The 12,793-nt window shown below is 46.7% G+C and overlaps 1 protein-coding gene across 6 annotated transcripts in view; it reads left to right on the top strand.

Moving 5' to 3' along the window:
• Positions 1-11,997, top strand: part of EXOC2 (exocyst complex component 2) — a 155,924-nt gene extending 143,927 nt beyond the window's left edge. For 4 of the 6 annotated variants that reach the window (XM_030760199.2, XM_030760200.2, XM_089918181.1 and 1 more), the window contains 4 exons: positions 1,152-1,274; positions 6,467-6,528; positions 8,673-8,732; positions 10,800-11,997. In XM_030760199.2, coding sequence (XP_030616059.2) covers positions 1,152-1,274; positions 6,467-6,528; positions 8,673-8,732; positions 10,800-10,956 — 402 coding nt within the window. In that variant the 3' untranslated portion in view covers positions 10,957-11,997. Of the gene's footprint in view, positions 1-1,151; positions 1,275-6,466; positions 6,529-8,672; positions 8,733-10,452; positions 10,585-10,799 lie in introns of all 6 variants that reach the window. The other 2 variants (XM_089918180.1, XM_089918182.1) reach the window with 2 other exon arrangements.
• The last annotated feature ends 796 nt before the right edge of the window (positions 11,998-12,793 follow it).

The raw sequence follows: 12,793 nt of genomic DNA, 5'->3' as shown, positions 1-12,793 counted from the left end.
GAAAGCGGAGTGGGGTGTCTTGTAATTTTCATTTCCTAGTGAGGCAGAGCATACATGTTTCTCCATGAAGTAAAGTTTTTATGTGATCTGACTCAGGCAGGAATTTGCCATGTACATCTTTTTATGAAGAGTGATATACTTTCAACCCTGATTTTATCAAAGACATATAAAAGCGCTTTTTTGTTAGGTTAGCTTCCGATAAAGTTAGAGTGTAACATTAAATCATCAGGCAGTGGAGACATTTCAGTCGTAGGTGGGCAGGTGGTAATCAGAGGAGCTGCAGAATATGTGGGCATTTTAGTAATGATGGTGATTCCCACTGAGGCAACTTTGATTAACGTCCACTGTCGGTCGATAACCATGACGTTGTTTGTATTAGGCTTTTCAAGGCCCTTTTTAATATATCCCAGTGGCTGAAGACAGAATTTTGTACTTAACATTTACTATTTACTATTCCCACATGATCTTAACTTGCCGCAAATTTTCTTCAGTACTCAGGTTATGTTTGGGTTGACCCAAAGGTTTAATACTAGTGATTGAATCTGAAAAAAGGAAAAGCTAAAAAGAAAATACGATTTAGTCTAACTTAGAAATCAGGATAGTAATATGTTTCTCCAAATGTCCAAACTGTTAGTTTGCAAATATCAAAATTCAAAGCTTGAAAACAATGTTTTTGTCAAATGAAAGGAAATATATATTTAATTCAGCAAAGAGTAAAATCGGGAACTCTGTTGGCCAATACAGAATAACGTATCCAGTATGATGTAGCATTTGTTTTGACCCAAGGAGAGTCTGACCCAGTATGTTTTTATTTCTATAATTTCCTCTTTAGAAATCGTATTTCTTCTTGTGAAAAGGGTAGAGGAGGCAGAAACCTTTAAAACTATTTCAGTTTGTCCCCATCAACAATACCTTTCAAAACTACATTTGCCAATATTTTTTAAGAGGAATGTTTTTTGTCACGAATCAGTGAATACAGCTTGTGTGCAAGTCCGTGTCTGCCTTTCCTTCGTTAATTCTGATCCTGCAGAAATACAGCTTAGGAGACCTGGGAGTTGTTTTGCTACGTGCATCCCTTTGTTTTTAACAAGTTCTGGTCAAGGCAAGCCCTCATAATGCATCATTTCTTCTTACTTTCAACGTCCTGTCAGGTGTTCACTATTTCCAAAGGCCTGGTGCCTCGGGTGCTGTCTAGGCTGGTGGAAGCAGTTTCTGAAGAGCTGAGTAGGCTGATGCAGTGCGTCTCATCCTTCAGCAAAAACGGAGCATTGCAGGTACCACAGCCGCGCAGTTCTGTGTTTAACTTAGTTGTTTGAAAACAGATGTGTTTTCAGTCATCAGTCTCAGGAGGTCCAGACAGGCTTCGTATTTTTCTGTGGATCTGCTGGTTGGAGAGCTACATGGTCTCCTGTGTGAGCCATATCCATGGCGTCGACAGTTCCAGAGTTCCTGTCCCTTTAGAGTACAGTGACTCTTGTGAAACTATCTGAATGCAGATTCCTTCTGAAGTTCTGTGATGTTTTCTGTTTTACAGTTGTCTTCACCACGTTCAATTTAACAGGAAATTTTTAGAAACTTCTTGTAAATAGTCTTTCCAGAGCATTCAAATGCATTTTGCATAGAAACAGCAAATAACTGTTTTTTCTACTCATATTCCATTGGTTTATGTTGTATTTACTTAAACTACGTAATTACAATAGCAAAGGTAACTTCTGTAAGTCAGATGAGCCTTGGTTTGCCTGTAGCCAGATCAGTAGGAACCAGGGTGTGCAGGCCTGTGGGGGCGTGAGCCCCCCTGTAGGCCCTCATGCCCAAGGGCATTGTGAGGGTATCTTCTTAAAGTACCAGAAGTTTTGCTTCTGGTAATGCCTGAGGACCTCCTATCAGGCCAACCCCCTAGAGATAACAACTCTAATCCTGAATAATGTATAAAAATAAAAAATGTAAAAACAAAAACCTGAAGACTCTAGAGAGTGAACATGAGTGGCTGATTCTGGAAGAAATGGCACTTGGGTGAATTCCTCACTTTTTATGGATTTTGGCCTGAATGCAGGCCCAGGGGAAACTAAAACTACATAAAACCTGTTGTCTTTTCAGTTTAGAAGAATAGGCTTCAGGGCAGCCACAACTACAGGAAAGCAAGGGAGGTATCCCAGGGAGCAGAAAGCAGGAGCCGTAAGTTCTGTGTATACACTGCCTGGGTCTCCAGTTGGCCCCTAAACCACACGCCTGGTCAAACTCCACTCCAGCCCACATAAGGCAAGAACCGAAGTAAGAACTGAAAAGCTGCCCCAGAGCCGAGAGTTTTCAGTTTGAGTCCAGATACATTTATTGCTTGTTAAAATAAACAAAAATCAGCTCTTCAGAAGCATATTATAGAACCCAGAGTCTTCTCAAGATAACATTCACAATGTCCAGGATACAATCCAAATTTAGTTGAAATGCACAAGCAAAACAAAACAGGAAAACATGACCCATTCTCAATAGAAAAGACAATCAGCTGAGACCAGCCCTGAGATGACCCAGTTGTTAGAAATCAGACAAGGATTTTAAAGCAGCTGTGTTCAGTGATGTAAAGGAGACTGTGCTCCTAATGAATGAACAGACAGGGAATCTCAGCAGAAAAATAGGAGCCCTAAAATAGGAACTAAGTAGAAATTCTGGAGTAGAAAAGTATAATACATTAATATTTTAAAATATACTTGATGGTAATAACAGCAGGATAGAGAGGACAAAAGAAAAAAATCAGTGAATGTATAGACCAAACATCAGTTATCCAATATGAAGAAGAGAGAGAAGAAGAATTGAGAAAAAATAAACAGAGCTCTAGGGACCCTGGGACATGTGATTCCATGTCCAATCAGCAGGTGAAGGATGGTCCACATCATTAGTTATTTGAGACGTGAAAACTGACACAACAGTGAGTTCCCATCCAGCAGGAAGAAGAAAATTAAAGACTGAAAACACCCAGTTTTGGCAAGACTGTAGAGAAGCGAGTTCTCACGCGTTGGCAGGAGTGTGAAATAGTACCGCTGCTTCGGGAAAAGTTCTTGCAGTTTCTTTCAAAACTAAGTATACAGTTACCCATCCAAACACTGGAAACAGCCCAGGTGTCCATCAGTAGGGTAAACAAACAAATGGTGGATCCATAAAACAATTACCGTTCAGCGTCAGGGAAGCCACGTGAAGGGGGCCTTGTACTGGATGGATATCATTTTCGTGGAGAAAACCCCAGGACGACGCTGTCCCCTGGGTGGTTGACACCAGTCGGGGAGCTGAGGGGGCTCTGCAGGCGGTGGTCCTACACCTCGGGATGGTTCCCGCACACAGCGTGTGCAGCAGCCCGAACTCACCAGATGTGCACTCAAAGATTTGTCCATTGTGCAGTGTGTAAGTTTTAACTCAAAGAATCGAAAAAGTTGCAACAGCCTACTCCAGGCAGTGACGCCTGTGGCAGATGCGTGTGCTGTGGAGAACATTGGCGGCGGAGTCTGTGCTGCACAGGTGCTCGCTGTAAAGTTCTCCCAGAGTCTCTGCACTTGAAAAAGTTCACACAGAAACGCAGGGTGAAAGGGATTGAGCATGTGTATTGACCTGGCAAGCTGGCGAGGGGAAAATCCATCACAGAAACTTCATAATATTTCCATGATCATGGCTGTTCTAAATAGTTGTGCAGGAGGAGATCAGTAACAGGAATTGTGTATGTGAAGATGAATTGAAAGGAAGTTTCAGTAGCTGCTTTGGGCCTAGGCGGTCCTGGAATTACAACAAAAAGCTCCCCTCCCTGCAGATTTTTTCTGCAGCCCATTTAGCTGATGACTGAGTTCCTCTCGCAGGAGGGTCAGCAGGAAGGGGCAGAAAGAGACATCGGAACCGGCTGGCAGCCCGGCCTCCTGAGCTCTGTGCCTCCTGGAGACTGGCGTCAGTTGTGTTGTGAAACGTTGGCCACTGCCGTTCGGGATACCTGTGTGTGACCTCCTCCTGATCAGATGGCTCTGCGAGGCCCGCGTGAAGGGTTGGCCCGGCCATCAGCCTCAGACCTTCCCGAGAGCCGCCGGCAGGGGCGTTTTCTGGCAAACGGTCCATGTATTTTGTATAAATAATCACAGCTTTTACAAGTGGCATAATTCATAGGTTAATTCCTTATCACTTTGTTTGAATAAAATTTCTAGCAGATACTAGTTTTACAGTGATTTAATCCTTCTCCTAAAACATTCAGCCGAAAGTTCTACCTTGTTTTTTCTCTTTGATGTTTTCCTTGTAGGTTCGTTTTTATATACACTAGAATGTAAACAAGAGAGACAAATTGTCATGTCTACGCTTTCTCATTACAAACTGTTTCAGGCTTCTAAACCCCTGAAAAACGAAACCAAACAATTGCTTTCCAAACTGAACATTTCACTGAACGTACTGTATCTTATGTAAGTCAGCTTTTATCTTGATTGGTTAATTTAAAAACTAGCCATGTCTTTCATTGTTGTTTGTGTTTTGTGCACACCTAGAGGTGAGGGCTGTGTCTTTAAAACAGTCTCCTGGGCAGCACGCACACTGCGGTACCTGAGGTGAAGGAGGGTGTCCTCGCTGAAGGCCCTAGGGCTCTGAGGGCAGCAAGCTGTATGCAGAGCACACCCTCTCCACCCTTGCCAAGAGGTAGAAGCGTTAGGTTAGCTTGTTTTTTCTTAAAACTCTTACGCAGATGAAATTCATATGCTGTACAGTGCGTCTGCAAGATAAAAAGAATACAGTTCAGTGGATTTTCTTCTGCTGTGTTCACAGAGTGGTGCAGTCCGTCACCACAATCCACTGTGGAGCGCTGCATCACCCCAGAGAGAAACCCCAGCCCCGTTAGCCGTCACCGTCCACGTCCCTCCCAGCCCCCACCCCAGCCACTGACAAGCACCTGTCTGCTTTCTGTCTCTGGTTTGCCTCTTCTGAAAATTTCATATAAGTGGGATCATAGAATATGGCTTTTTGTGATGGGCTTCTTTCACTGAGCGTAATGCTTGCAAGGTTCGTCCCTATTGCAGCCTGTGTCATGCCTTGTTGTGGCTGAATAACGTCCCATTGTATAGATATGCCGCATTTTATTTGTTCACTCATCGTTTGATGGACATTTGGGTTTGCACTTTTTGGCTGATACAAAGAAAGTTTCTGTGAACAATTGTGTACAAGTTTTCTGTGGACACATGTTCTCATTTCTCTTGGGGATACCCCCAGGACTGGAATCACTAGGTTATGTGGCTACTCTGTGTTTAGTCTTCTGATGAGCTGCCAGACTGTTTTCCAAGTAGCTATACCATGTGCTTTCCTACCAGCAGTGTATGAGGTTTCCAAATTCTCCACATCCTCGTCGGCACCTGTGACTGTCTGGTTGGTCGTAGCCGGCCCCGTGTGTGTGAAACAGTATGTCATTCTGTGGGGTCGTCACTTTTGTGATGGTGTCCTTTGTAGCACAGAATGTTTTGATTTTGATGAAGCCCAAATTATCTAATTTTTCTTTTGTCACTTGTACTTCTATTGTCATTCCTAAGAAGGCAGGCCTAGCCTAATGTCACAGAGGTTTACTCCTGTTTTCTTCTAAGGGTTTTATAGTTTTTTCACTTACATTTAGGTCTGTGATCCATTCTGAGTCAGTTTTTAAGGAAGGGACCCACCTTCTGTCCTTTTGAGTGTGGACGTTCAGTTGTCTAGCTGTCCCTAGCACCATGTGTTGGAGAGGCCATCTCTCCCACCAAATGGTCTTGGCACTTTGTTGAAAGTCAGCTGATCGTAAATGTAAGGGTTTGTTTCTGGGCATGCAGCCATGTTCCTGTTGATCTACATGTCTGTCCGTGTGCCAGTGCCACACTGTTTGGATTATGGTAGCTTTGCAGTAAGTTTTGAAATGAGAAGGTCTGAGTTTCTCCAACTGTGCTATTCCATTTCCATATTGTTGTGTCTAGGATCAACTTGTCAAGTTTTGTTTTTAAAAAGAAAAAAGAAAAGAAAGAGAAAAGCCAGCTGTGACTTTCATAGCGCTGCACTGAGTCTGCAGAGCTTAGCTCTGAGGTTAGAGTCGTGGAGCCTGGAAGGGCAGGGCAGGAGGCAGTGTGGCAGCCCGCGTCCTTCCACCTCCTGTCAGTCTCGGGACAGGACAGTCCTGGTCTCCCCAGGGAGATCAGGGGAGGCACTGGTTGGAGGGTGACGTCTGGTGGCTGGACGGCCCTGGCACAGTCCCTACCCTTCAGAGCAGGACACCTGCCTCCACACAGTCAGACTTGACTCTCAGACAGTTTTCAGTGAAAGGGAACTTTGTTGTGGCCGGTTTCTTTGGGCTGATTTAGAAGGTCTGCTCACTCGTAACGAGCTGCCACTGTGGCCATGGGGGTCTGCCCTGCATGGAGCAGGCTGGGGGCCGACCCTCGCGTTGTTTCTGTTTGACAGGCAACATAGTTCCCATGGTCACCTATCCCTTTCTCACCTCCAGGCAAGGCTTGAAATCTGCACCCTGAGGGACACCGTGGCTGCTCACCTGACGCCAGAGAGCAGGTGAGATGCTCCGTGGCCGTGCTGTGAGTGCTCCGAAAGCCCCTGTAGTAAAGCTCGTCGTACAGGCGTTAGGTCCCAGGTGAAGGTGACTGATCACAGCGAGCGCTTGTGACTGTGGTCTCATAGTTCATGTGTGATCAGTTGTTTTGTTAAAAGCACAAACCTACAGTAAGCCAAGGACTCCAGAGACTGCTTCTTTGTAGCACAGAAGGAAAAGAGGTTTAATGTAATTTCATGTTTCTCATTCACTGAGGTAAGTCTTAGTCTCATAAGCGGTGTAGCAGAGCATTGCATACTTCTTTTGAAAAGGAGAAAATAAGAATTGAGTCAGTCTATTCATCACAGACTCTGAAGGACAGTTCAAGCCTCGTGAGTATCAGCATAAGAGGAAGGCCTTGTGGTTTCTCTGCAAAATTTTGTAGTGGAAATTTGGTGATAATTCTTAGCTGTTTTGAATGAAAGTCAGGATTTCCTATCATTGAAACATCAGTAGGTGAACCAAAACAGCACTACCTACAGAAGATTGTTTACCCCATTGGCAGTATTGCCTGGGAAGTGTTGGGTCCACAGGGGAACTGCTTAAACACGATGTGCGATGTACTTAACCGTTCGTTTCCAGCTTTAGACGGTGTGCTCGTGCCGTCATCCTGACTGTCATTGCTACAGCTGAAAACTTTTCCATGTTTTCCTAACACATGAGGTTATTAGCCTCTTACTTCTGTTCTGGCGGCTGACCAGGAGCCTTTCTGGTTCGTTCCCACCACTGCTGCTCTGCACAAGTGCTGAGTGATAGACACCAGAAAGCGCCCGCCCAGGACCCATGGGTGAGGTGCTGTGCATGAGGACGGACCTGTGTGTTCTTTCCCACTGACTTGACCTTTCGTAGCCCAGCTTCCTCATCTGTGACAGGAAGATAATAATACTTTCTAGGCAAAGTTTTGGGGGAATTAAATGAGAAACTATGTCAAACCACCCAGTAAACTCTTGGTGGGGCCACCTTCATCCTCTTCTTCTTGGTCGTGATGTAAAAATAGAGAGCAGTGGCCTCACATTGCTCTTCATCGAATGAGAAGAGGTTTACAGGAAGCCAGGTGACAGTGGAGGCGGCGGTAGAGACTTCTTTCCACGTCAGGGAAGAGGACTAAGTGCCCACAAGCTGTGACCTGTCCCCACCCCCCCATACCTGACCCACCAGGAACAGCTGGGCACCCTGCCAATTTCTGGGGCCCTGTTGGTACTTTGCTGTCTCTCTGTGTGTTGCTCTGATACCTGCCCCTAGTTTGAGAAACATTGCTCAGAAGTTTATTTCCTGGTCCACTGATGCAGACGTTTTTACAAAAAGAAAAAAATCAAAGGCCACTTTGAAGTCAAAATAATTACATTTATTTCTTTACTTTAGTCAATAGTCATAAAACAAAAAGAGATGAGAACTGTTCCTTAGTGAACAATACAAGTTATTACCAAATAATCTCCCCTAAAATGCTTTTCATTTGATTTAGTAACTTTTCTGGTATTTTCTACTTTAAAAAGTTAAACATACCAAATTGGTGGTTTTTAAATCCACTCCCTTTTCCGTATTTCAAGAAATGAAATGATGTTGAATTACACATACACACACACACACACCCCCCTCTCCATTATCGTACAAATTTTAAATATGATAACAGCTAAATCCTCTTAAGACATGTTCAGTTATTATAAGAGGTTGGCTGGAAATCAGGCCCTGCACAGGTCAATTCTAGAAATACCCCCTTTGTATACTGTTGCACAAGATCATCCCTGTTTCTACTTAGCCCTCTTCCTCCCTTACCAGCTGTTTCATCTGTGTACTTCAGCTTTGTTTTGAAAGTAAAGACCTCCTTAAATTTAATGACTCCACACGAAGCTCTCACCTAGCACGGTGAGTAGCACCCTTGTGTAAAAATCAGCTTCTCCTTTGCTTTTCACGTTGTGTTTTATTTGCTGGTTGAATTCTTCTGGCCCAGCTCCTACAAACCCTCTTTCACTTTCACTTTTCCCCCTGCTTCTACTAGCCTGTATGTTTCTCTTCTACTGGCCTGTATGTTCTCTGATGAGCTTTTTCTGACGTTCCTCTTCCCGGTGGGGCCGGCGTGTCCCTGCCTGGGATGTTGTCTGTGTTCCAGATCCAGTTTCAAGCAGGCTCTGGAAGCCCTACCGCAGCTCTCGAGTGGAGCGGACAGAAAGTAAGTCTGGGTGCTGGTCTCAGGGACCTAAACTCCTCCTCTTCAGGTGGAGACTTGGCCTTGAGGAAGGCGGTACTCGGTGGCCCTCAGGTATGTGTTGTTAGCTTGTCTCCCACGCGGCAGAAGGAGGTAAAACCTGGGTTTCATGACGATTCAGAAATTGGTTCTTTTACTGTTTTAAGTGACCGTACCAGTCCCTTAAACTTTCATAAGAAAGTTTATTTTGACTCACTCAGTAAACTATATTCTTATCTGAAATATTTAAGAAAATACTTCGAGAAATGTAAAAGAGAGGACAGCATAGTAAAATGCAGGACTCAATGATTTTTTCCTTCCAGTAGGTCAGCAGTGTACATTTTGTGCTCTATAATATGAAGTGTTAAGACTAAATTTGTAGACATGACATAATAAAGTTATATACGTTTCGATATTGTATTAATGGTCTCAGCCTGACCTCAAACTTTGCTACTCACGTAACAGGAAATTCTGACCCGAGACAAAGTCTAGGCCAGGCAAAGGTCATGAGTGCCCGGGCTCCCCTCACCTGAGACAACGGAAACACCGCCGGCCTGGGCCCTTTCCCCAGCCCGGCCGAGGTCCGCCCACCCTTGCAGCTGGCTGACAAGGCAGACAGTTACGGAACCCTGACTGCGTGACACCCTCGGTGTGGCCTGGGACAGCACAGAGGTTGCTGTGGACACTCAGAGGGCAGAGGGAGCCTGTAGGGTGTGGACGGGGCTGGGAGGACGGGCGGCAGAGACCTTCCTAGTCTCCTGCTCCTCTCGCTGACTGCGTGGTTCAAATGCTGTCCATTCCTCTAGCGTGAACATCATGAAAGATTGAAGCAGCCACGTATCGTTAACATGTGCAGCTAGTGCTCTCTAGGCTCAAAAGTCCAGTGCTTTTGAGGGAGTCAGGAGCAGCAGACATCACAGTGAAGGCCAGGACGGGGGCTGTTTCAGATCTGCGGGGAGCGCCGTGAAACCAGGAAGTAGTCTCTTGACCCCAGTAAGCTCATTTCTTGGCTGCTTCCTCTGAGCCAGACGAGCTGTAAGGTCCCTTGTGGCCCCAGAATGATGCGGCTCTGTCTGGCCAGCACAGGGACCGGGCAGGTTATTGCTGGGGTTGGGACTGACCCTGGGTGTTCCTGTGCTTAATTCACCCCTTCAGTCCCCTTCTCCAGTGTTTGCTAAAGGCAGAAATGCAAAATAAGAGCAACAGAAAAGAGACCAATAGTTGCCAAGGGGTGGGGTGAGGGCAAAGGTGACGACGGAAGGGCAGCACAGGAGGATTTGGAGGTGACGGGACTGCTCTGTCCTGACGGCGGGGGTCTTGAGGCTGCTGCGGTGCGTTTAGCAACGGGCACAGAGCTGATGCCAAAAAGAGTACATTTCAGTGTATGTGAAGTGTTTAAAATTAGAGGCTCAAATACCCAAACATCAGTCTGTTTGGGGGAGCATCTAACTAATCTAGGGGAAGGGGACAGAAGGACGATTTTATGTATAAGGTGAAGACGTCTGCACGTGTATGTCCTTGCAGCTAGCTTCTTTGGTCGGCTTATTTCTGTCATTGAGTCCAGAATCCACAGATGAGTGACTTTCCTGGCCCAGGGAGGCACCGTGGGGCAGGGCATGTGGGGGACCGGACCGGACCGGACCGGGCGAGCGTGTCTGGGTCCCGCCCGCCGCCCGCCCGTGGCTGTCAGCGCCTCTCCCCACAGGCTGCTGGAGTTGCTGCTGAGCCGGGTCAGGAGCGGCGTGCACCTGCAGCTCGCCTGCTTCCAGGCCGCCCCTCCGCCTGCCGTGAAGACGCAGGTGCCTTCCAGATGACACGCTCCCCCGAACGCCCACAGGTATATCTGGGCGGAAAGCACCGGTTAGGCTTGCGATCTCTCTCTCTTCCCATTCCCTTGAATTGGTAGCTTAGGAAGATGTTGGTATGTGTTATATTTCAACCAAAATGACCTGATGTAAAACGTCCAAGCAGCATTTGCTTTGTCGCTTTTATTACGTTAGGCCCCGTATGACTTTAAAATGCCTTTTTAAAACACAGAGTTTTCTCTCGTAGCTGCATGCTGCATGGTGAAGGCTGCGGAAGACTGGGCGGCTCAGGCCTACACCGAAGCATCTTCCGGGGCCTCCTGCAGCTTCCAGGGCACCTGGGGCGGCGACGAGAGATTCATCAGGAAGTTACATGCGAGCATCTGGAGCTTCAGCTGTCCTAAATTGTGCAGCTGTGCTTAAAACCTTTATTTCATACAGATGGCTCCCGATTCAAGTAGACTTTTAGAAAAACGTGTGGTCTGAATTAAAAGGTGTGACATTTGGGCTGTGCTTTCTGTGGTCCTCCATCCGTGAGTTAACTGCTGCCACTTTCTATGTTCACAGCGCTCGTGACATCGGGCCTCTTTTGTGTGACTCGCCCTGAACCTGACGTGGGCCTTGCGGCATCGTGCCTCCTGCCCCAGGACCCCCTTGCACGCGTGGGGAACGGCGGGCCCAGGCGCCTTGTGCACGCTGTCCCTCTGGCACCTTCCGCGCCACTTCTGGCCCCTTGAGTGGCCTGCTTGGTGGCCACGGGGGGTCTGCTCTGGTGGCATCTGTGTCACCAGGCGTGGGAGCTGCCGCTGACACCGTTACCAGAGCATGTCAGGCTGCCGCGACCTCCTTCAGAGTCAGCTTCCCTGACCTGACTTTGTCACACCGTTTGCTTCAGAAAACTGAGTCAGGGTTTTAGATTTTTCCAGGGATGTCACAGAATCCCCTTTTCAACACTGGCATTAAGGTCTGTATTAATACGGGGAACTCTGCGGTCCATCATGGCCATGTGCAGTGTCCATCGTTTGAAGTGAGTCCCTGTTGTGTTTGTGCATTTGTTGGTGTTGGGGGATGGGGCGTGGCAACTAGAAGGGAACGTTTCACCTTGTACAGATGTGCTGGATGAAGCTTATTAAGAAATATACGGACTGTCGTCTGTCCTAAGCATGTTAACCATTGTATCTGCCACGGCTGAGAACTAAATTACAAAACTGCAATCCTGAGTGTTTGTGTTATTTTAAATATCTGATGCAGAGCCTTCAGCCAATAGTGTGTCTTTAATACGAGATGTAAGTTAGTTGGCGTTTTTTCCCTAAGCATCTTTATTTCAACATTTTCATTAGCTGTGTAACTTTTTATATGTCTAGTTATAACCCTCACAATAAATATTGGGTTGGCCAAAAAGTTTGTTCGGAACTTTTGGGCCAACCCAGTGCTTAAATCCCGGTTTACCTTGTGTTTGTCTGATCGTTGTTGGAAAGCATTACCAGGGGTCCCGCTGATTCGCCTCTTGTTGGGGGCCCCGCCCTGTCAGGCCCATAGGAGCCAAGACGAGGACTTCATGGCTCAGGGAAGCACAATAACACTTAAGCAGAAGAGGACCAGGGAAGCACTTCTGTGGCTCGGAATGGAGCGTCGGAGCATGAGAACCTCAAACCCAAAGGAGGGGGTTCACGGAGGACTTGCTGGAAGAACAGCTGCCTGGGCTACAGAAGACGGTTTAGTGGTTAAGAGGAGATTGCTGGCTGTAGTGAAGTTAGAAGAAAGCCGAGAGGCGAAAACAGGCGCCGAGAAGACACGAGGCGCCCAGAGGCCCTTGGGTCCAGCACAGCCACGTCGGCCTGGCCTTCAGCACCAGGAAAGTACTGGCAGTGGTCTGGGCTTGCCGAGACTCCTCTGTCTGTGTCCCATGAAAGTGCATGTTCCAGAAATGATTCCCTCGTCACAGACAAGCATCCCTGCGGTGGGCGCGGCACCCAAGTCACTGTCTTGTCCCCGTCCTTCATCCAGTTTTCTTGAAGGAGGAGAACTAAAGAGCTTGCACTTGCAACTCTGATTTGGTTCAAGACGGTGCTGGGTCTCTGTCCTGATCATGTGCTGTCAGGTGTGCAGCTGGTGGTTGTATGAGGGCCACAGGATGTTTGAACCAGCTTTTACATCAAGATGAGGGTTCTAAAGTAAGAGTCAACTAGGTTTTATTTAATACATGGTTAAAGTAATTGTCATAAAACTACCTACCAGTAC

This window comes from Delphinapterus leucas, chromosome 10, assembly GCF_059928025.1.
Source record: "Delphinapterus leucas isolate spDelLeu-1000000601 "Yukka" chromosome 10, BTC_Dleu_Yukka2, whole genome shotgun sequence".
Classification (NCBI taxonomy): Eukaryota; Metazoa; Chordata; class Mammalia; order Artiodactyla; family Monodontidae; genus Delphinapterus; species Delphinapterus leucas.
The sequence above is the reverse complement of the archived record's forward strand: the minus strand, read 5'-3'. Positions and strand labels throughout refer to the sequence as shown.